The sequence below is a fragment of the Canis lupus genome, chromosome 31 (assembly GCF_048164855.1).
Source record: "Canis lupus baileyi chromosome 31, mCanLup2.hap1, whole genome shotgun sequence".
Classification (NCBI taxonomy): Eukaryota; Metazoa; Chordata; class Mammalia; order Carnivora; family Canidae; genus Canis; species Canis lupus.
This window is the reverse complement of record NC_132868.1, coordinates 38,297,841-38,321,979: the sequence shown is the minus strand read 5'-3', so window position 1 is coordinate 38,321,979 and position 24,139 is coordinate 38,297,841. Positions and strand designations below refer to the sequence as shown.

General features: G+C 41.4%; 1 protein-coding gene across 1 annotated transcript; it reads left to right on the top strand.

Moving 5' to 3' along the window:
- The first annotated feature begins 13,943 nt into the window (after positions 1 to 13,943).
- Positions 13,944 to 20,485, top strand: GHSR (growth hormone secretagogue receptor). The gene is made up of 2 exons (XM_072808083.1): positions 13,944 to 14,688; positions 16,999 to 20,485. Exons 1-2 carry the CDS (start codon positions 13,944 to 13,946, stop codon positions 17,301 to 17,303), a joined length of 1,050 nt encoding a protein of 349 aa, XP_072664184.1. The 3' UTR covers positions 17,304 to 20,485.
- Positions 20,486 to 24,139: the final 3,654 nt, after the last annotated feature.

The following is a 24,139-nucleotide window of genomic DNA, read 5'->3' as shown; positions in this document are numbered from 1 at the left end:
CCTGGGTAGCTTAGTCTGTTAACCATCTGCCTTTGGCTCAAGTCATGATCCTGGGGTCCTGGGATCAAGCACCCACATGAGGCTCCCCACTCAATGGGGAGTCTGATTATCCCTACCCTCTCTCCCTCTCTCCCTCTCTGAGAGCTCATGCTCTCTCTCCCAAATAAATAAATAAATAAAATATTTTTAAAAAATGATGATGAGTACTCCAGTAATAAATGCCCAGTAGACAATATAGACTGGATGATATTCTTTGTAGTCTTCTGCACTATTTACAATCCCATGTTGTCTTTCCTCATTAGGGTTCCTAAAAGGAATGTTCCTTGATTTGCTCAAAGGAAATTTCTACCTTCTAAAGCATTTGGCAAGACTTTACAGAATAAAATATTTTAATATATCATTTCAATTTCATATTAAATAACATTTTGACATAATAAAACTGAATTACCCAAGTAGTCATAGGCTTGCTTGTATTCTTCACCAGTTTTATTAAGTAATTACTAATTTTTAGAAAATTTGAACTATAGATAGAATCCTATTTTAGTGAGCTTGAGGAGATAAAAATAACATAGTATTTAGCTTCTATTAAAATTAATGGGTATTATAATCTATAGCAAAAACAGCTTCAGGAGGTATTGTTGATTTTTATAGAGAAACTCATACAATCATATCTTATTTACTAATCTTCTCTACTTTATTAATACCCCACATCCATTGTGCCTTTTTGTCAGAGATGAAAGTAATCTTCATCCCTCCATCCTCTTGCCCTTCAACTCTTCTGCAATGAACTACCACCAAAATACTAATAGAGTGTTTTGCAGAAAACCTCAAAATCTCAAATTTCAAAGATCCAAACACTACAAATTAGAAACTCCAAAAGAACAATGTCTTTACTACAGAAATTAGCTTCAGAGTGGATAACAACTGTTGAAGGCATCTGCTAAGTGGAATTTTTAATTTAATGGAATTTGTTATAACTCCATCAGTAAAGTACAATTGCTGTGCACCATCTGTTGTGGCTTTTAAATTGCCTTGCTTTTTTAGAACCGGATGTAACGATCACATCCATTAAAATGGAATACTACTTTCTTTACCAACTTTTCATCTTTCCCTTTATTTTCTGTGCTATTAGAATCATTAGAAGATAAATTAGTAAGACTAAACACAATCTCAAGAGTCAAAGGGGCAACTCAACAATAGAAGAACAAACCACTTCATTAAAAAATGGACAAAGAACTCAATAGACATTTCTCCAAAGATATACAAGGGCTGATGAGCACGTGAAAAGATGCTCAGCATCACTAATCGTTAGGGGAATGCAAATGAAAACCACAATGACAAACCACTTCACACCCATTAGGATGTCTAGTACAAAATAGAAAAACAAACTAAAAACAGAGAATAAGTGGTGGCAGGGCTGTGGAGATGTTGGAACCCACATACTGCTGGTAGGAAGGCACAATGGTGTGGATGCTAAGGAAAACCATATGGCATTTTCTCAAACAAATAAAAACAGCCATCTGATCCAGCAATATCACTTCCGGGTATATCCTTAAAGAATTAAAGGCAGGGACTCAAACAGTTATTTGTACACCAATACTCCTAGCAGCATTATTTGCCATAGTCAAAAGGTGGAAGCAACTCAAATGTCTATTGAGAGACGAACAAAGAAGCAAAATGTGGTATATACACACAATAGAATATTATTCAGCCTTGAAAAGGCAGGGAGTTCTGGCACATACTACAACATAAATGGCCTCAAGGACATCATGCTAAGTGAAATAATCCGGTCATAAAAGAACAAATATTGTTCGATTACAATATGAGTTACCAGGGTAGTCAAATTCATAGAGATAGAAAGCAAATGGTGTCTGTCAGGTGCTTGGGAGAAGGGGAAATGGGGAGTCCTTTAATGGGTTATAGAGTTTCAGTTTAGGAAGATGAAAAAAGTTCTGGAGATCGATGGTGGTGATGGTTGCACAACAACAACAATGTGCTTAATGTCCCTGAACTGGACACTCAAAAATGATTAGAAAAATATACACACATATATACACACGTATAGTGTATTTTAGCACAATAAGAGACAAAAGGACCCAGGGGAGAAGTCTAATGACTGAAAGAACCTAATAAATGGCTTAAAGTTGAGCCAAATCAGTTGAATTATGCATCACTTGGCACATCCACTTCATCAGACTGGGCCTCCAGTGTCCATCACACCGCAGTGTCGGTACTGATGGATATCATGGTGCAAAAGGCTGAAAGCAAAGAAGAAAAAGGGATCATTCGGGGGAGCTGTGGGGAATAGGGCTACAGGAATGTCTTCTCAAGAATAATTTCTTATTTTTCTCCCAGGCAGGGCCAAAAGGCAGCTAAGGGAGCCTTCAGAACATCATCTGGAAAAGCAGCTAAGGGAGCCTTCAGAACACAGATTGCACTGAGGGAAACTCCGTCATCCAAATCTTACCCTTAGAATACACATTTCATGGTTAAACTTTTTCCTGTTTAAGAAAATAGAGGAACTGAAGTTTGTGTTATATATGCTGTTATTATAAATTTAATGCATATATATATGTATATATATACACACATGTATATATAGTGGGCTTTTTTTTAGATTTATTTATTTATTTATTTATCCGTGAGAGGCACAGAGAGAGAGAGAGAGAGAGGCAGAGACATAGGCAGAGGGAGAAGCAGGCTCCATGCAGGGAGCCCGATGTGGGACTCGACCCCAGGTCTCCGGAATCACACCCTGGGCTGAAGGCAAGTGCTAAACCGCTGAACCACCCAGGCTGCCCTATATAGTGTCATATGTAGGTTTGTCATTATTCCCTGCTGTCTAAAATAATGGGCATTACAGTCAATTACCTAAAAGAATAAAATATTGCCTCTAAAAACTCACAAATACATTTAGAGTCTAAGAGGTCTCTATTCACACCTCTCAGAGGTGGTTTCATATAACCCACTTCTCCTAGGGCTCCCTTCCTCCATTGGTTCTCTCACTCTCTTAAATTTCTTTGTATGTTTGAATCATAGTGCAATACTTCCCCTATTGTCATTTGATTTTGCATTTTGTTTTGTATTAAAAGATACATATGCAAAAGTAAATGGAATAGGTGAAACAAAATTGGCAAAATTTGAAGGTGGAGGATGGGTGCATAGGGTTTCATCATATTGGAATATAAGAATTCTGAAAAACAAAGCGTGGGAGCAAAAGAAAATTTCTAAAAATTCTAATTAGTATTCCCAGGGCACTATGGGATGACATTTCATTCATGAAATAAGAATGAGAAAGAAAAAAAACAAAAACAAAAAATTCTTTAGGAGGTCCAGTATATGAGTAACAAGAATCTTAAGAAGGAGACTACAGGAAGTGGAGGGGGAGGTAAATAACAAAAAAATAATTCAGTAACACTTTCCTGAACTGAAGGACCTAAATTGAAAAGCCAAAAAATCATGAAGTGTAATGAATGGAGAAAGAACTACACTAGGACACATCTTGGGAAATTTTGACAGCCTGGAAACAGAGACAATTCACTGATCTAATCATCTTCTTAGTTCCTTACCATCTTCATGAACTTTCTTCAGCTTAAACTCAACGGTCAACGGTTCTAATCAATTCCTTGGAGAGAACCTCCTCTTCTTTGTCCTTCTTATGCTTTCTCATCTGTCCTGAACAAAATCATAACCTGGGTTAAATTAAATTTTCCTTCCACTCCATTACTGTACCAGCACAACTGAACATAAAGATGGGAAAACAGTCATGTTGATGAATGTCTTTTAAAATTCATCATCATTAACCTCAGGTAGGCCCTTCCTGCTGCCGAGCAATCAGAGGATATTACCGTCCTGTGTTCACTTTCCTGCTTTCTTAGACAACTCCCTCATGCTCGCATCTCTTTCCTCCACCCTCCTCCACCTCCTTCCCCACCCACTCTCCACTGTTGCCCTTGCTTTCCATATTGCTGAGGAAACGGAAGCTATCAAAGACTTCCCATGAGCCTCACCTTGCCTATCTACCTATCCTCCCACATCTGCAGTCTCTCCTGTTCCTGGAGGTAAACTAACCACTCTCCCCCCTAAAGCCATCCCTTTTGCTTGAGTACTAGGTCCAAGCCCTCTTAGAAACACCACTCCAGCCATTCTTCTTTCTTTTTCTTCATTTTTTATCACACTTTTAAGTTTCTCCTTTAGAGCATATTATTCCCAAGAGCACACAAACTACTGCCATTTATCACAGCTTTAGAAAGAAATTCCCCGGACCCACACCTTCCTTTACCTGCCACTCCATTGGTTTCCTTCCCTTTATAATGAAACTCTTTGGAAATTATACTCACTGTCTCCAGAGTATTTTCTCTTACTTACTTGAACTAAGTAGGTTCATCCTCAACATGCCACCAGGATCATCGATTAACAATTACCTCCATGTTGCTAAATACAGTGATCAAGTCTCATTTTACTTGGCCCATGGAAGCATCGGATACAATTGGCACTCCTTCTTCCTGGATACGCTTTCTTCAGTTGTCTTCTAGAACATCACATCCTCCAAAGTTGTAATTTTTATTCTACTGACCATTTGTGAGTATTTTTTGCTAGTTCCTTCTCATGATCTCCTATCTCTAAAAGTTGAAGAACTCCAAATCTGAAAGCCCTTAGACCTCTTCTCTTTTCTAGCTTATCTAGGTTATCTCACCTGGCATCTTGACTTTAAAATCTACCTATTGCTGACTGTTCCCAGATTTCTATCTCCAGTCCTGAACTCCATACCAGTATATCCAACTCCCTTTTTAAGTTGTCTTTTTAAATTTCTAGTAAGCTTCTCTAACTTTGCACATCCAATATTAAGCTCTTAATCTTTCCTTCAAAACCCATTCTACTTCCAATCTTTCCTATCTCTATTAATGGCAAATCCATACTTTTCAGTTGCACAGGCAAGGAAAACAAAATGTGGCTCAAAAAAGGAGAATGCTATCGTAAGTGGTTTGGATTTTTAGAAAAATCTATATCAGCATAAAATATGAGTGCTAAAGATAGATCTAACCCAAAATTACACTGAGATTGTATTTGGAAGATGAAAAAGTTATATGTGTAGGTCTCTGAATACAGGTAATGCAAGGATTAACAATGTAAAAGAGCTGAATACTCTTCTTCCATAACAATAGGTTATTAAATAATGACACATAAACCAGTGTGAGCATGGTTTAATAAGCTCTGCATAACTAATTAAATTATAATTAAATCTATAAATTAAATTTTAAAATAATTTATAATTAAAATTATAAACCAATGTAAACTCTGATAAATTTAATAGATATATTTTGGTATTATGTTTGAAATGACCATGGTGAGAGTCATAATGCTTAACATCATATGTAAAAACCGGTTGTATGAGTACCAGCAGAAAATACGGAGTCTCACTGGAATCTTTATAGGAGAAATTTGGAAAGAGATGGATACCTGGGACTTTCTAACATGTGTGAGTTGTTAAGCAATACATGTTATTTCCACAATCAGAAAAGCATAAATATTTTAACTGAATTTCTAAAATGCATAATCATTTCATTATTCATAGTGATCATTCATGGTAATGTATCTCATTTACTAGCTAGAAAACGCTTTTTAGGTGCCTGAATGCTAAGATTGCATTTTTTGTAGAAGTGCAATTTTTCTCCTCTATTGATGTACTTGATATTCAATATGGATTCTTATAGCTTGCCCATCTGAAGAGTGTATTTCTTAGTTTGAAATATGTACGCGATATGCTTCAAAAGAGGCTACATGATATGATAAAAAAGTAAAAGTGATGAAGCCAAATTATTAGTATATTATGTACAAGCCTTGAATGAAATGTGAAAATAAATTTTGTATTTTTATTAAAGGTACAATGTAACACAGAAATCTCATTATGAGCCTTCTTATGTGTCCTTTTGTTTATATAGATGATTTCGAATGAAATAGAAATTAAATCAAATCACTCAATGTTTACTTTAAATTATCTTCCACCTATAAGATACTATATACGAAGTTTTATGGATCATTTAAGGAAAGAAATATTTTTGTTCTCAAATTATAACCTGGCAGGGAAATATGACAGAGATTGAATGTGAATTGTATATCCAAATCTAGAACCTTGGAAATGATAATGTGTCTGTCCTACTATAAACATATAGTTCCCAGCCTCCCCTGAAGAGAATTTAGCCAAAGTGATATAAGTTAGAGTGTTTGATTTGAGCTTCTAAGAAAGCCCTTCTCTTCTCTTCTACTTTTATCACCTAGACTCATTTGAATGACTATAGTTCCAGTAGCAATTTTGAACCAGGAAGCAGTCTTGATAGTGAAAAGTCAATATACTCATGAAGTATGATAGAACAGAAAGGCAGAAGGAGCACTATTCCTGATCACATCATACCAGCCCTGCACACCCTATATTCTGATTTCTTTTAGAAAAAAAAATAAATTCACGAACTTGAATCATGTTTCAGTCTCTCTCTCTCTCTCTCTTTTTAATTTCCTGCAGTATCCAATTCTAGTTTTAATTAATACAGGACATAAGATATAATCAAGCAAAATGTTCAAAAATAATATACAATTATATTTTGCTGAAAGAAGCAATGGCACATGACAGTACACAATATTGAATAGCACAAATGAATCACGCAGAGGCAGTATCCAGTGTCCAAGTGTTGAGTCTCGACTCTGAAAATACATAGAGAAATTTTATATACTATAGAGGAGTCACTCAAATTATCAGAATAAGGTGGAATTTTTAATAAACAATGATGAAACAACTGGATAATCATTTGGAAAAGATAAAATTCGATCCATATATCACTTCACGTAGCAGGATAAATTGCAAGTGCATCAGAAATATAAAGTGTTAAATAAAAAACAAGAGCACAAAACAATGGAACAAAATGTGGATGAATTCCTTCACAAATTGGCAATGAGTAAAGCTGTTATACATATTATATATGCTATGTATAATAAAACATATTGTATTTTTATAAGTATAATTCAAAATACAGAAGCAATAACAAAAAGACAAACTTGATGGCATCAAAATTTTAAACTTTTGAATGTCAAAATAAAAACCCTGTAAGTAATATTAAAAAGAAAAATAAATGACAGGAGAAAATATTTTCAATTTTTATTATTTCTAAGAGATGTCTCCCTAGCACAAAAAGAGCCCCTAAAATTTTATTTTATTTTATTTTATTTTATTTTATTTTATTTTATTTTATTTTATTTATTTTATTTTATTTTATTTATTTTTTTAGAGAGGGAGAGGGATGGAGTAGGGGCAGAGAGAGAGGGAGAGAGAGAATCTTAGGCAGGCTCCATGTCTGTTGCAGAGCCCTACTGGAGGCTCGATCTCATGAGTTTGAGATCATGACCTGAGCAGAAATCAAGAGTCCAATGCTCAACAGACTGAGCCACCCATGCACCCCGAATAAAACAACAATTCAATAGAAAAATGAGCAAAAGCCATAGCCTACAGGCTCATATGAAAAGGAAGGCAAATAAACCCTGAACATATTAAAAGATGTTTGACCTCACTCGTAATAAAAGAATGTAAATTAAAAACACATGGAGAAACCATTTCTCATCTAACAAATTTGCAAAAATTTAATAGTCGATAAAACTGCTGTAAGCGTTAGGAGAAACCAAGCCCTCTTATTCATTGTTCATGGAGATACAATTTGGTTCAACCGCATGGAGAGAAATGTGGTGATACACAGGCTTCCCCCATTATCCACAGTGTCACTTCCTGCCAGTTCAGTTACCCACAGTGAACTGTGGTCCATGGCAGATGATCTGAGTATTGGCAGAAGGTCAACAGTAGCCTAACGCTACGTCACCATGCCCACCTCATTCCCCTCACTTCATCTCATCACATAGGCATTTTATCATTTCCTGTCATTGCAAGACGAGTGGGAGTGTAATAAGATATTTTGAGAGAGACCACATTCATGTAATTTTTACTGTATATTGTTATAACTGTTTCATTTTATTAGTAGTAATTGCTATTTTTACTGTGCCTAGTTTATGAACTCAGCTTTATCATAGGTATGTATGTATAAGACAAAACATAGTATATACAGAGTTCAGTACTACCGCCCAGGTGCAGGTAACCACTGGGGGTCTTTGAATGTTTAACGAGGGACTACAGTATAATGAAACTACAGATACTTTTATTCTTTGATTCAACAATGCCACTTCTAAAAATGTAATGTTATACTTGTTATTTTATACTAAATTTCCATATGTGTTTTCAGAGCTCAGAATCAATATTCAGGTGCTATAGACTGCCTCTCCACACTTTATTTGTGCTATTCCATAAGCTACGTGTGCTATGTGCCATTTCTTCTGTTATTAAACTGTAATTTTTTATATTATTCTGTAGTATACCTATAGACATGAAAGTGATATATGCAGCATTATTTATAGCAGTAAAAGATTATCAAAACATACAAATAAAATTAGTAAAACACCAGAAGAATGAAAGTACATCTCTGTAATGGGAATTATGTAACTTTCTCAAGATGGATAAAACTATTTTTAAAAGTATTGATATGAGAGAACTCTAGGATGTAATGTTATAAAAAAATCAAGATAGTAAACAATGTATATAGTATAACTTTTATGAGGCTTCACACATACACATACACACTCTTACAGAAACACACACAAGACAGGAAGCTAAATTTTTAAATGGTGTCTATTAAGGAGTAGAAAGAAGTAACATTTTCCTGAATATTCTTTGGTTTGAAGTTTTAAATTTAGGACCATGCTTTGTTTTTAATTGTAAAATCATAGAAATGTTTTACATATTAAAAAGTAAGGTTTAGGGCACCTGACTGGCTCAGTTGGACATATTAAAAAGTAAGGTTTAGGGCACCTGACTGGCTCAGTTGGTAGAGCATGAGACTCTTGATCTCGAGCCCCACTTTGGGCATAAAGTTTACATTAAAAAATAAAATAAAATTTAAATTTTAAAATAACACTAAAACTGGAGCGCCTGGATGGCTCAGGTGGTTAAGCATCTGCCTTGGGCTCAGATCATGATCCCTGGGTCCTGGGATGGAGCCTGGAGTTCCAGAAGAATCTGCTTCTCCCTTGCCCTCTGCCCCTCCCCCCACTCGTGTGTGTGTGTGTGTGTGTGTGTGTGTGTGTGTGTGTCTTTTTCTCTTGTTTGCTCACTCTCTCAAATTGGTAAATAAAATCTTTAAACAATAATAATAATGCTAAAATGGAGAGTAAATGAAACAAATAAATCTAACCATAACCACACATAGAAAAGCATTATTTCAAGTAATTTTAGAACATAGTAGCTATGTATACTTAGAGGGATATATATTCCAAGGACAAAAGAGAACTGTAAAAAAATCTCAAACTTTACTTGTCAAGGTAACTATTAGTGGTAATGCTGATGTTACCAGCTTGAAATCATTTAGTAAATATAATAAATGATTATGCTTATGTTATTAGAAACCAGGATGGTCAGCGTAAATAGAAAATCAAAGAAATTGAGAAAATGATTGGAAATTGAAGTATCTATAAATTTATGACTTCCTAATTTTTATATGGAAATAATTTCAAAATTAAAGTCGTAAAAATAATACAAAGAAAATCTTTTAACCAATTTCTTCATTTACTATTATTTCACTCCATTTGCTTTATCTACACACATGTAATTATTTTTCAGAAATGTGCATAAATCATGGTTGAGTGTATATTTTTGAGAATAAAGATATTTTCTTTCACATAATTACTAACTTCAGTAAACTTAACACTGATTCAATACTTCCTTTTAATTACATGTCATAGTCCAAGTTTGTCAATTGACCCAATATCGTCCTTCATTGTGGTTTTTTCCTCCAGCTTAGGATCCAGTCTAGAATCAGGAATTACAGTCAGAGTTTACACCTCTTTGATCTCCTTTAGTTTGGAACATTTTCTCAGTATTTCTTTGCTTTATAGAAAATTGACTTCTGAGAAGAATTTTTAGAATAGAATATTCCTCATTTTGAATTTGTCTGATGTTCCTTTGATTAGGTTGAGGTTGTACATTCCTAGGTAGACTACTATATACTTATGTCCTTCCCAGAGTATCACATGGGTGATATTAATTTTAATCACTTGATGAGGATACTTTTGGGGGGGTTGGGGTTTTTGCTGTTTTCCTTAAAGATTTTATTTATTTGACACAGAGAGAGAGAGAGAGAGAGTACAAGCAAGGAGAGCAGCAGGCAGAAGGAGAGAGAGAAGCAGGGTCCCCACGGAGCAGGGAGCACAATGTGGGGCTCAATCCCAGGACCCTGGGATCTTGACCCCAGCTGAAGACAGATGTTTAATCAATGGAGCCCCCCAGGAGCCCTAATAAAGGTATTTTTGATTAATGTACGTATCATCATCATTATCATCACATAATTTTTAAAAAAAAACACGTTTTAGCTCTGTCCATAGACAGGGTCTGGTCCATAATGCTCTGGGAGCAATAATCACCTCTACTGCCCAAGTTTAGGTCTCTAAATGCCATTCCCCAATACAAGGTACCAGAAATTCTTGGAGAAATGGCTACCCCCCCACCCCCCTCCACCCCCCCGTCTAGAGTAGGGAATTTACAACGTGATGTAAGAGTACCCTGTTGTACCACAAAGCAAGGAAGTTCTCAGAGTCTAAGTGAGTCATGTCAAAAGACTCTGGAACCAGCTTGAAGAGGATCTCATAGGCCAAAGACAGGACAATCAGAGCATTAGAAAGAAAAAAAGAAATAACTGTAATTAATTGGTATGCATTGCCTATATAAAAATCCATAAACCCATGATGATACACCATTCAAAGGACAAGCCTGCTGGGCTCGTTTGCTCCAACGTGCCTTTGTGTCCCCGTCTGACCAGTTGAGCATATTCTGCTTAATCTGACAGGACTCAACTTTCAAGATCCAGCTCAGATACCACTTTCTCCGAGAAGCCTTCCCTAAAACCTCTGTGTAGCTCAACATTTCTCCAGATTTCAGTGGAGCTCATTGTATCTGCTTCTTCACATACATGTATCCTACTGTACTGAAATTGCTTGTTTACCTGTATTTTTCTCTCTAGACTAGAAGTAAATAAATACAAGACCTGTCTGGGTTTTATTTATTTTGTTGTTCCCACTGCCTAGCACATGCTTATAGACAATTTCATATATAACATTATGTGTTGTGAATAAAAGGACCGATTTCAATATTACCCCTGTGTCTTCTTCATCACACAATGCAGATTTGTCTGTGTTTTAGAAAATGATCGAATGTAATTGGATAGCTGGCTATTTTAGCCAACATGCCCAATTTTTACCACCACAGATCTTTTAAAAGATTTTTTCCATCTATCATCTATTGCATTATCCCTAACTAAACTACAAAGATGCTCCCAAAGTCTTTCTCTGATTTGTATTCTTAGACAATAACTTCCTACACTATTTTTATTTATCCTAGTCTATTTTGTCCCACTAACGATATGTCTGCACACACAGATCTACTGATAAAGTAGGGTGGGAAGTGTTAAAGTCAACTGCAACTGGTGGCCTGACCTGGCTGTGCTCTTTTTGAAAATAGTAGCTGGTGGTCTAAAACAACTTTTTTTTTTCTTTTTAATGTCAATTGGTACAACATCTGGAACACCCTCGTGGTAACTTATGTCGTGTTTTCTCTAGTAGGTTGCCTGTATCCCTCTTGCAGTCTCTCAGTGCGCGTGGAACCTTTCACGCGTGTGCAGATACATCCACCCCTAGGTCTCTGTGGACTCTTAAGCATTAATAGTTGAGATGCTGCAGACGATGTAAAACATTGGTCAAAGTCATGTGCAAACACGCTAACATGCTTCAGGAAAGCCCTCTCCTACACACGGTGGAAGGATTCTCATTTAGGCCACGGGCAGGTGAGATGCACTAGGTGCGCTCAGTGCGCTGCTCAATGTCCTTTCTGCTTGGGACCAATCCCCCAGGTGCTGAGGCGCAGGTGGAAAGCGGTGAGGGCGGCGGGGCCGGCGCTCCCGGAGCGCGGGAGAGAGGCCCGGAGGCCGGTCGCTGGCCGCGGTGCTGAACGCGCTCCCGGCCGATCCCAAGGCCGCGCCCGCAGAGCCCGGGGTGGGCGGGATGCGCAGGCGCCAGGCTCCGCCGGAGGCCGCGGGGCAGGGGGCAGGGGGCGAGCAGGCCGGTCCAGGGCGTCACCTCGCGAGGGGCCTCCGAGGCTTTCCACGGGGCACCGCTCCTGCCCCTTAACAGCAACCGCAGTAACGGTATCGCGGCCGCAATCTCTTCTTTATTGAGATCCAGCGGTGTCCCCCATCCTTGACACCCACTCCAAGTGGTCCCCAAAACATCCTCTCTGTTTAAGATAAAAAAGGTTGGTGACCACAGCTACACAAATGCATCTCCCTGAATGATGCTTCCAAAAAATGTTTACTGAGCACCCTCCCCGTGCCACCCCCCAGCCTGGGCTCCTTCTCCTTTGCCTTCTCCACCCCCCAGCCTGGGCTCCTTCTCCTTTGCCTTCTCCATCCCCCCAGCCTGGGCTCCTTCTCCTTTGCCTTCTCCATCCCCCCAGGCTGGGCTCCTTCTCCTTTGCCTTCTCCATCCCCCCAGGCTGGGCTCCTTCTCCTTTGCCTTCTCCATCCCCCCAGCCTGGGCTCCTTCTCCTTTGCCATCTCCATCCCCCCAGCCTGGGCTCCTTCTCCTTTGCCTTCTCCATCCCCCCAGCCTGGGCTCCTTCTCCTTTGCCTTCCCCACCCTCCCACCCGGTCCCGTTCCTTAGGCTCCTCCTTCCCCGCCCCCATCCCGAGGTTTGCACAAGGCGAAGTAATCTCTTCCTCAAGTCCCCTCCCTACCACCGCTGAGATGAAGCACTGTACAAAGGGCCGGAGTTCAGAACAGAATTTATTCACGCATCTTGCCCTTCACGCTCAGAAGCCCAAATCCGGAGGGAGCCCCCAGTCTCGTCCCTGAGGCCCCAACTCGCTGTTCGACCTTGTCGGGGTGGACAAGCGCCCCCCACCCCGCCCCCCACCCCGCCCCTGAGCCTGGCTCTCCTGCTCAATACGACGGGCTCTAGAACCGCCGCAGGTTCTTCCCGGGTGCGCGGGGCTCCCTCTCAGGTCAGAACCTCAACACTAGGGGCGTTGGGGAGTGCGGCTTTGGGCTGGGTTTGTTTGGACCTCCCGGCTCCCTTCTGCAAGTCTCCGGGGCACGCCCGCGTCCTCTGCCCACCGGGTCTCTCACCAACTCGTACCCCTTCTTGAGGAGGAACTCCGGTCCTTCCAGCCCGAGGGCGTTGACCCCGCCACCCTGGGAGCGACCTGCCTCCCTGGACCCCGGGAGCGACCCGCCCCCTGGACCCTGGGAACGTCCTGCCCCCCCTGGACCCCGGGTGCGACCCGTCTCCCTGGACCCCGGGTGCGACCGCCCCCCTGGACCCCGCTAAGCAGACAGCGCCCAGGGCTGCCCCGGGAGCTCGGCTCGCCCCGCTCCGCGCCGCTGGGGCTCCGGGGAGGCTCCGAGAGCAGCGGGGGCGCAGGTAGGGGGAGTAGTGGGAGGCGCAGGGGTGGGGGGCGGGGCCTGCGGGGGGGATAGGTGGGGGGCGCAGCGGGGTTAGGCGGGGGCGGCGCAGCGGGCGGCGCAGGGGTGCCAGTGTCCTGCGACGGGGTAGGCGGGGGAGGGGGGCGCGGCGGGCGGCGCAGGGGTGCGGGGCCGCGGGCGGCGGGCGCTCTCCAGCAGGCGGTGCGTGCGCGTGTGCGCGTGTCCCCGCCGCCCCCGCCGCGTCCCGCTGCGCCGCCCGTCGCCGCCGCCGGCTCCCAGTCCCGCCCGTCCGCCCGCCCGTCCGCCCGCCCGTCCGCCCGCCCGTCCGCCCGCCCGTCCGCCCGCCCCGCGCTCCCCGCTCCCGGCTCCCCGCTCCCCGCGCCATGCGGAACGCGACGGCCGGCGAGGGCCCGGGGTCGGCGGGCTGGGACCTGCTGCCGCTGTTCCCCGCGCCGCTGCTGGCGGGCGTGACGGCCACCTGCGTGGCGCTGTTCGCCGTGGGCGTCGCGGGCAACCTGCTGACGGTGCTGGTGGTGCGGCGCTTCCGCGAGCTGCGCACCACCACCAACCTGTACCTGTGCAGCCTGGCCTGCTCCGACCTGCTCATCTTCCTGTGCATGCCGCTCGACCTGGTGCGCCTGTGGCAGTACCGGCCCTGGACCTTCGGCGACCTGCTCTGCAAACTCTTCCAGTTCGTGAGCGAGGGCTGCACCTACGCCACGGTGCTCACCATCACGGCGCTGAGCGTCGAGCGCTACTTCGCCATCTGCTTCCCGCTGCGCGCCAAGGTGCTGGTGACCAAGGGCCGCGTGAAGCTGGCCCTGCTGGCCATCTGGGCCGTGGCCTTCTGCAGCGCCGGGCCCATCTTCGTGCTGGTGGGCGTGGAGCACGAGAACGGCACCGACCCCCGGGACACCCGCGAGTGCCGCGCCACCGAGTTCGCCGTGCGCTCGGGGCTGCTCACGGCCATGGTGTGGGTGTCCAGCGTCTTCTTCTTCCTGCCCGTCTTCTGCCTCACGGTGCTCTACGGCCTCATCGGCAGGAAGCTGTGGCGGCGGGGGCGCGGCGACGCGGCGGGGGGCGCCTCGCTCCGCGAGCAGAGCCACCGGCAGACGGTGAAGATGCTCGGTGGGTGCCCGCGCCGCGCCCCGCTCCCACCGGCCCCGCGCCCCGCGCCCCGCGCCTCCCAGCGCTCGCAGGAGCCCCCCGCCCGGCCCTCACCCCGCGCGAGCGCTGCCTTCGCCCCTGCCCCTCGCTTCTGCGCTCTCCTCCCCCACCCAGGGACACATGCCCCCCTGGGTATTTCCCTTGAATGCACTTTATCAACCTCGGGACTGACCTGTCTCCTGAGTCTGACTGTGGTCCTTAGGTGGTAGGGGGGAGGCCGAGCTCCCGGCTTCCACCTTGGGGACCCGCCTAAGTTGCATTAAACAGGCAGGCGGCTGGGTCGGGCACCGAGGGGGGCCCTGATGGGATGAGCACTGGGTGTTACGCTAGATGTTGGCAAATTGTTTTCCTTTTTTCTTTTAAAGATTTTATTTATGTATTCATGAGAGACGCAGAGAGAGAGAGAGAGAGGCAGAGACACAGGCAGAGGGAGAAGCAGGCTCCACGCAGGGAGCCCGATGTGGGACTCAACCCCGGGTCTCCAGGATCAGGCCCCGGGCTGAAGGCGGGCGCCAAACCTCTGAGCCACCCAGGGATCCCCTATGTTGGCAAATTGAACTCCAATAAGGAAAAAAAAAAAAAAAAAAAGCAGGCAGGTGCGAGGTTGGGGCAGGGGCAGGTCCTGGGTCTAGGAAGTACTCAATGGCAAATGTCACCAAAGATAGATGATCAATGAGGATGGTTCTGTTAGGGATGATTCATGTTTCTTTCAGTAGCATGGTGTGCTTTCTGGACCTGCATTTTCTTGAGATAAATGCATCCCTTGTGTTCCCCCTGCCGCCCTTTATACAGCTTTGAGGCGAAGTCTATGACAAATCAGGGCTGTGTCCCCATTTGTTTCCGTGAGCAGCTAGTTCTCCCTGTAGAAGAGTCTAGGATAAACGAGGCTAGGCTAAGGTAAGCAGGCTTCCAATATGAGAAAAAGAAAAAAAAAAAAAAAAGACCTTGTGTAAGCTAACAGGACTGACTAGCCCTTGCTAAGGGGTCCCCCAGAGAACATCCAGGTGCAGTATCAGGACTGGAGTGGGCTGCGTATTTTACACTTACATGAACTGAAGTATCTGAGTTGGATACAAGTGAATATAAAATGTGTTCACATCCGAGCAAAATGGTAATTCCATCTGCTTTCTCAAAACCAGAATCTGTACATTTCATTATTCCTCGTGATAGTCCAACATTCTGTACTTACTTGCAGGTTTAGTGCTTCTTAGAAGTCTTTCCAGGTGGATTTTGAATTTGTCATTTTACAGTTCCTGGAATTTTGTATATTAAAGCGATACGGTGTTTTCAAAGACCATAAAAAGAGTTATTTTCTAGACCAGTGATTCTCACAATATGACTAACAGATTGTAAACCTGCTGGTGCCCTCCAGGGGATTCTAATATTCATCTTGATACTGTGGCAGTCAGTCGCTACTATGCAACCTAGTCTTCAGAATAGGTTTCAAAATTTCCTCCAATTTTACTTTTTAAGCTGTTAGTTATTCCCACTGGTGTCTCAACACTGATATGAATTTTCCTCTGCCTTGAAATTATGACGGGGATCACTAAAGTGGCACAAGGACTGAAGTATTATCTTTTGTTATTTTTCTTTGATTTCTGAATTTAAAAAAAATAATCTAGAAATTCAGAGGTCTTGAACAAAAATTATCCTACCTGGGTAAAATGAAGACTGGGGGGGGGATGATAATTAATGTCAGTTGGCTTTATGGTCTTTTATGACTCACTTATGTCTATCGTAGGTGGCAAAGTACCATCCCTCTCGGTGGCTCTAAATCCCAGCTGCATATTCAGTCTTCCGTGAAACTTTAAAAAGAAAAGAGAATAGAAAAGAAAAAAGCAGGTGTCCTGATCTCCTTCCTAGAGATACTAATTTTGTGAGTCTCTATTACATACAAGGAATCTGTGCCCCCAGGAAACCCTGATACCTAGCTGTGGCTGAGTATGACCTTATGTGTTTGGTTCGTATCCAACACATGTGAAATGGCTATATATAATGTGAATAAATTGTTGAGTCAATATGTCAATCTAGTCACAAAATCACTCAAATAGTTGTTAAATAGAAATAATTGGGAAGCTCAATAAAAATGATTGAACTGTTAGGCCAGACAGACCCAGTCTTGGTTAAAAATAGGACGAAGGAAAAGCCGGAGGACATAACGTTTCTCTGAAGTCAATGACATAATCAGGACAAAACTGCGTCTTCAAAACAGAATGTGACGTGCTACGACATTTCTTGAACTCACACTCTCTCTTCCCGTTGTCTTTTTAGCTGTCGTGGTGTTTGCTTTCATCCTCTGCTGGCTGCCCTTCCACGTGGGGCGATATTTATTTTCCAAGTCCTTCGAGCCCGGCTCCTTGGAGATTGCTCAGATCAGCCAATACTGCAACCTGGTATCCTTTGTCCTCTTCTACCTCAGTGCTGCCATCAATCCCATTCTGTACAACATCATGTCCAAGAAGTACCGGGTGGCGGTGTTCAAGCTTCTGGGATTTGAACCCTTCTCCCAGAGGAAGCTCTCCACTCTGAAGGATGAAAGTTCTCGGGCCTGGACAGAGTCTAGTATTAATACATGACCGAGCACATTGCTGAGCAAAGTCATCGCTTGTTCTAAACCAGAAGCCATAGCACAGCAGGACTTGGGAGGAGGTTGAAGGTTAATTTTGGAATTAGGGACACACAGATATGGAAACACTTGGGAGGAAAGAAAAGATAGGACTTGTAGTGTGTGAGCAGTTTGATTTGATGGCACACTCATCAGTGCTCTCATACACTATTTCTGCATATTCACTGTCTATGATTTTGCATTCTGCTGTTGGTGCTAGCAAGGACTTTGCAATTTGGAGAAAGGAGGATGTGCAGGGAGAGCAATTAGGGCACTTCTTACTGAGTAAATACTAAATCCGATTTACTTTTTCATAATGATAAAAAATTTTGATTAATTAAGAGAATGACATTAAACTAAAACATTTAAAACATAACTTCGATACTAGCAATTTTCATATAGCTCCAGATCAGCACTGTCCAAGAGAAATAGAATGCGAGGTAACCAATGTAAAACTTATTAATGAGAATTTCACATTCTTTTTTTTTTTTTTTTTTTTTCCATACAGAGTCTCTGTCTTGTTCTTTCCAATTGCAGCATGCCTTAATTTGGGCATGAAGTTTTCACCCGTAAAACTGATGTATTTAAGTCTTGTAAAATTTGCAGACAAAAGGGTGAGTTCGTAAATCTAAGTTGTCCAGACACGCCTAAGTGTTTTCCAATAACTAAAGCCACTATAATTTTTAAATTTAAAATGAATTTTGAAAAAATTCAGTTCTTCAAGTTGCACAAGTCACCTTTCAAGTGTTCAATAACCAAATATGGTTAACGGTAACCATCTTGGACAGTGCAGCTCTAGAGTATATGTAAAATTATTGTTAATCTTATAAAAAATGTTTACAAATAAAACTCATTCCCTGAAATTTTTTTTATAGTAAACTTAGTAGAATGTTAGCATGCTAAACCCTCAAAATTACACCTAAATGCCCCATTCTTCATGCTTGGAAGAAAATTGATATGAAATATAAGATGAAATTTTAAATTAGGTTGAATTACATGTGTTTAATATTCAGGAAATGAGACTTTATAAACATTATAGAAAATCACAAACTGCCTTATTTGGCTTAACAAAAATACTTAAGCCAATCCTAAGGCTTTGCTTTGTGAATAAAAGAGTAATCCATAACTTACTCTGGAAAGCTTAGAGGACTGTAGCGAACATAGACATTTGTCAAATGGTGAAAAATTCAGATTTCCTTAAATGCTACTGCTTATTGATATTTGAAACTTAAAAAAAAATCTTATAGCCGTTTATTTCAAAATGCCTTTGCCGTATCCTGTTTCCAAATTAGTTTTGCTACTTACATCCCACTGCTTATCTGATAGATATGTTTACTTGGATACTCAGCCTCCCTCTGAGTCACACTTATGAATGATTACACACCTTCAACTAAATATTGAACATTTTGATCATAAAACTAAAATTTTCATTTGTATTGACATTGCTTCCCCCAGAGTCAACTCTTTGCATTATTAAATATATTATTCCAAAAATGATTTCTTCACAATCCCGCATAATATTAAGTCACATAAGCAATTCCTACACAAAACCTTTGGTTAAACTATGGAACTGAATGAACCGGTTGGGGAAATGATTCCCATGATCGATTTTCTCCCCTACCAAAAGTAAAGATTATTATGCTGAAATCATTGAAGATTTATCCTAGAAAATTGAAAAAATATAATTCGGAACTTTAGCAGATTGATTATTCAGTTAATTCTTGGGAGTGCAAGAGGATTTTTAAAAATGCTCTCATTCATTTAAGCCGGTGAGATACTAATTGGGTTATTCAGCATTGTTTTCCTAAATAGGGTCCAGCAGATCTCAAAGAGATCATTGACTCTCTGAAATCTTAGAGTTTTGGTCTACAAGTATATCCTACTGGCGAGAAAACAAGCAAAGAAGGCTTGACTTCCATCACATAGTTGATTGCTTTGGACAATACCAACCCTAACCTTTAATTAGTTGCCTACCTATTCAATAATCTCCCCCTTTCTTGTGGGTTCAGGTCTATAGTCTAAGCCTAATTCACTTACAGGGCGTAGTCCACATAGCACGGAGCACCAGTGTCCTTCACTGGTGTTGATGAGATTACTCAGAGATAATATTTAGAGAAGTGGATCTTGAGTTTGCCCTCTTATATCATGGCCTTGTTATTGTTTATAACATCTCTGTATCATCATATTCCATAAATTAAGACTCAGGGGAAAGAGGAGCTTACACTGAGGAAAATTGTTTCCAAAAGCCCATCATTCCCCAACATATAGTATGTGCATGGTACATTCCAAGCTCTAGAGACTAATAAGCCAAGGATTTTATCCTTGATGAGCTCATGATCGCTTCTGTGTTATCTTGCAGTAGGTAACTAATAAATACGTTATGAAATAAACATTTCCAGTTGACACTGGATCAAGTTATTCTCCAGCATTTTAAGGGACTGCTCATCTTCCCGTATTGTTGTGCATTCTGCTCAAAATAAATTCAAAATGGGCTGTTCCTACACAAACCAGCCGAATTTGTAGATGTGATTAGTGTGTCTGCTAGTGGTAAAGACACTCGCAGCTTTCTTTGTTAAGGTGAGGAAAGTAAAGGAACTGGTTTCATTTGTAATTTATATTTCCATTGTCCTGGTAACATCAGCAATGAGGTATCTGTCACCACATCTTATCCCAGGTCACAGAATCAAGGGTTGGGTCTTTTTCGTTACACCAAGTGACTGTTACATGAATAAGAACTTTTAAATGATTTCTTTAAAGAAAACCTTCTTGTCATGAATTATTTAAAATTGTAGTTTTGTGGTAATGATATTTGGAAACACTTCTGGTGACTGGTCAGACCTTGGAAACCGTTTCTTTATAGTCAACCATTTATTGCAGTGAAAGTCGTACAGATGGGATTTGACTTGAAACTCCTGCTTTTTCATTCCAATGCTTTTTTTTTTTTTAAAGAGGCAGAAACCATTACAATTTACAATTACTAGTTGAAATTGGCAGTTTTAGCTATAACTTTTAATTTACTGATTTTTTTAAATTTATTGATATACTTGAACTTAGTTAAAAAAACAAAACAACAACAACAAAAAAACAACCCAATCTGTGAGACTTTTTGCAAGACTGGTGCCTGAAAAGACTCACTTGTCTTTTAAAAAAACATTGTGTACATCTTTAAAATGTGACATACATATATACATATTTCAGAGTTTTTTCTCATATTGTCTAAATGACTAGCATAGAGCTTTCTGCTTTCAGAAACACTGTATGTAATGTAAATAATGTCATTATGATAAAGATAATGGGTATCTAATGATCCTCCTATGATTTCTTTGCAATTTAAATTGCAACACTGGCCAGGATCTCTGTAAGTATAACTTGACTAGCTGACTAGTAACCGATGTTAATTCAGGGAATTGATAACACAATTTGTATCTAGAGCATGAGCTTCGAGTCAAAATCAACAGAAAGCCACATTTTGGCGGCAAATGCTGGCCAGTTTAAGCTCACAACATTTATTTATTCGTATTAGATGAATTCAGTCATGTTCATTCTTGGCAGTCATCTAAGTTTGAAATGGGTGAGGGAGAACATTTGCATTCGGCTTATTTTGTGTTTTCCCCTCTGAATGCAAACTCTTGCCAGGTGTTAGAAGCTAGCCACATCAGTTGAGAGAATTATCATCCTGAAAAAAAGAAAAAAAAAAACCTGTCATACCTATGGCCCTCCCAGTTGCCCGGATATTTGCTGGAATTCCAATTAACATTTTATGCTATGACCTAGTACACCCATTGCATGAGGGACTACTGAGTGACCCCAAAGCTGACAAACTGGGAAAGCCCTCAGAAGACAGGCCTCACATAACTGCTCAGAAGGTTTTGCCAAAATGTTGACATATGTTCCTCCCAAAAGAAGTCTCCCCACACCCATCCTCTACCCTCCGCCCCACAGAAAGTATTTGGGAGAGAACAGCTTGAAAGATTTTCTATGATTTTTAACATCTCAAACCCAAGCATTTCTCTGGCTCAAACAACAGAAACGTTCACGTTTAACACTTCGAGCATTGCAGGTGTAGTAGCCTAGAGAGCACTGGCTCAGATAAATATATCCAAACAGCATAGTCTCCTATTTCACCGATACCTGCTGTATTTTAGATATTGTGGCATTTACAGCTTTGTTGATTTGTGCTGTTACAGCGTGTCATAAACGTCACTAATGATATTTTGATTTGTGATTCTTTTTATTTAAGGTTTTTGTGAATGTTAAAGTGTTCGCTCTATAGCTGTCATGTCTTATGAAATTAGACACTGGTTTTCTTTCCTTTGGGTGTCCTAAACCAAACAATTGCTTAATAAATATCTTTTTAAAGCCTATAGGCAATTTCTTGCACGTATGGTTATAAATCTTGGTATCTGGGATATTTCACCTCCACTCCTATCAGTTCTTATTTTGTCCTTTTAATTGCTGAAGTATGTGTTTTGCCACTGTGAGGAGGTGTTTGTTATCGCGAATTTTACTTCCTCATGAGCTCCAGTATTTAATAATGAGTTAAACAATTTCTAGAAGAAGTGGCGTCTATATTAAGGAAAGTCAAGAACCATCTGATGGACTGTGATTCCCCCGCCCTCCACCCCTTAGAGCCTGTCACCCCCAGAGCTGATAGTGTTGCAGACTGAATGGCGTTACCCTAATGTTGGACCCAAAGACCACCAGCTTTTTGAGTCAAAGGACTACTTTTTCACATGCAGTAGTCAGCCACTCACTGAATATTGATAGGATAAATGAAGGCTTAAAGACTGGATTATGTGTTACCTGGGCATTAGCTCTTAGACATATGGATTCCAGGAGCCAATAAAATTGAAAACTAAAATTGGAGGATCAATAACTGATGATTAAAGGACCTTAAAATACCCTACTACCTATTGCCACCATCATTTCTACTAAAGAAGAACATTAGAAGTGAATAAAGGATAATCGTACTGTGACAGTTCAATGTATTATTCTACATACCACAAAATCACACACATATGCTGTTAACATGAGTTAATCATGACTTTAAGGCAGGATCTAAATTAAAATGTATAAATAATACTTGGCAGTTAATTAGTAATACACTAAAGTAACCCAACATGGGATTTACTACTATCGATCTGCTAAGGCCCTTCCCAATATCTCCTGACCCCCTTCTGTCCATCTCTCCTTCAATTCAGTGTCAGCTAACGCCCCTCACATCCTCTCAGGTTCATCCCTGTGGCAGGTAACCTGAGATCAACGGAGGAGAGGTGAGCAGACCTGTCTGGGACTTGGCAGTTCTCACATTCTGAGGCCAGTGTTCAAGTGTGGGTTGTTCCTTGTTTCTTGACTTAGAACTCATCATTGGTTCCTGGCCTCATAGCCAGCTTCCTTCAAGGGGTCATCAAACTAATTATAAATCAATATACATCTCCTGAAGAATAGTTTGACAGTATGTATCAAATACATACAATTTTGCCTACTTCTTGGTTCAGGATTTTCACATCAAGACAGTCACAGAGGAACACAAAGATTTACCCCTAATCGTGTCCATTGAAATCTTATTCATAATTTTGAAAGCCTAAAAAACCCAAATGTTGGAGAATAGGGAATTGGTTAAATACATCCCAGAAATGATAACAGTTAAGATTTATGTAGCACTGTGATGAGGGCTTTCAATACCTTTTCTCATATAATCATCCCAATGCAGGTTTTATTATTATCCCCATGGGGGGGGTGCGGGGTGAAGTGGTAACTCCGAGTTTTGTCACATGGTCAGGAAATGGCAGAGCTGGAATTTGACCCCAGACCAGCCAGGTTCTAGAGCTTTCACTTTCCCTATTCTACAGTATTAGGCAGGCATTGAAAATAGTAGTGTAGTAGAATTTTAAGAATGGGGGGAAATGTTTACCTGATATTAGTAAGTGAAAATAATATTGTCCCATCCTTTAAAGAAAAAAAAAGATGTTCACAGAACAAAAGACTGGAAAGATACAGCATATAAAAGGATGAACAGTATTTCTCTGACCCATGGAAATATTTTCCTCAATTTTTCAATTGCTTCTAACATTTCCATGAAGAATGTGCATTATCCTCCTAATAGTGGTAAATGGCAAACTGCATCACTACAGTCCAGAGGTTGACTTCCCTCTCAGACCTGCTCCAGATCCCAGTCTCTGCTTTCTCCCCCGAGCACCTTGGGTTTGCCTGGCTCTCAGGGTGACATCTCCCACACCCAACAGTAACTCCTGCAGCACCTCCTGCTCTTCCAGGAATATCAGAGAGGTGGTGGGAGAGGAAAAGCCAGTGCTCATCAATCAGGCTTGCATGCCTTCCAGTTCTGGAACTTCATGGCATTGGGCAAATTCCTTACCCTTCCCGCCATATAAAGTATCCAAACCTAGCAGGTGCTCATTAAGTGGCCACTATTATCATCTGGTCATTTGGCACAGCTTGAAGCAGCCCCATAAGTGTCCATCCTCTTAGGTGGTCTGCAGCCTAGAATCTTCCTCACTTATCAGCCAGGCAGACTTATCCCCACAACTTTATTGACCATATACTGATATTTAGAATGACTGGTAAGAGCAGCTGCAAATTTAACAATGCTGGGCAATTGCTCTGGCCAGGGTATCCACAAGCCTTTGCTAGGTTTTCAAAATGCAGCAGACGTGTTTTGGAGTGAACCCTTGAACGCTCTCCCAGGAGACAGTTGTGCCTCTACTTATGGAATGAAAAAAAATAATAATAATTTCAGGCTTAGTCAGCAGGGGGCAGAAAAGATGGGACAAGAGCTTGGCAAAACTA

Excerpts from the sequence above, each read along its gene's own strand:
- GHSR (XM_072808083.1), top strand. The coding sequence starts at position 13,944 with ATGCGGAACGCGACGGCCGGCGAGGGCCCGGGGTCGGCGGGCTGGGAC. Across the intron at positions 14,689-16,998 it reads GCAGACGGTGAAGATGCTCG|CTGTCGTGGTGTTTGCTTTC; the intron begins GTGGGTGCCCGC and ends TTGTCTTTTTAG.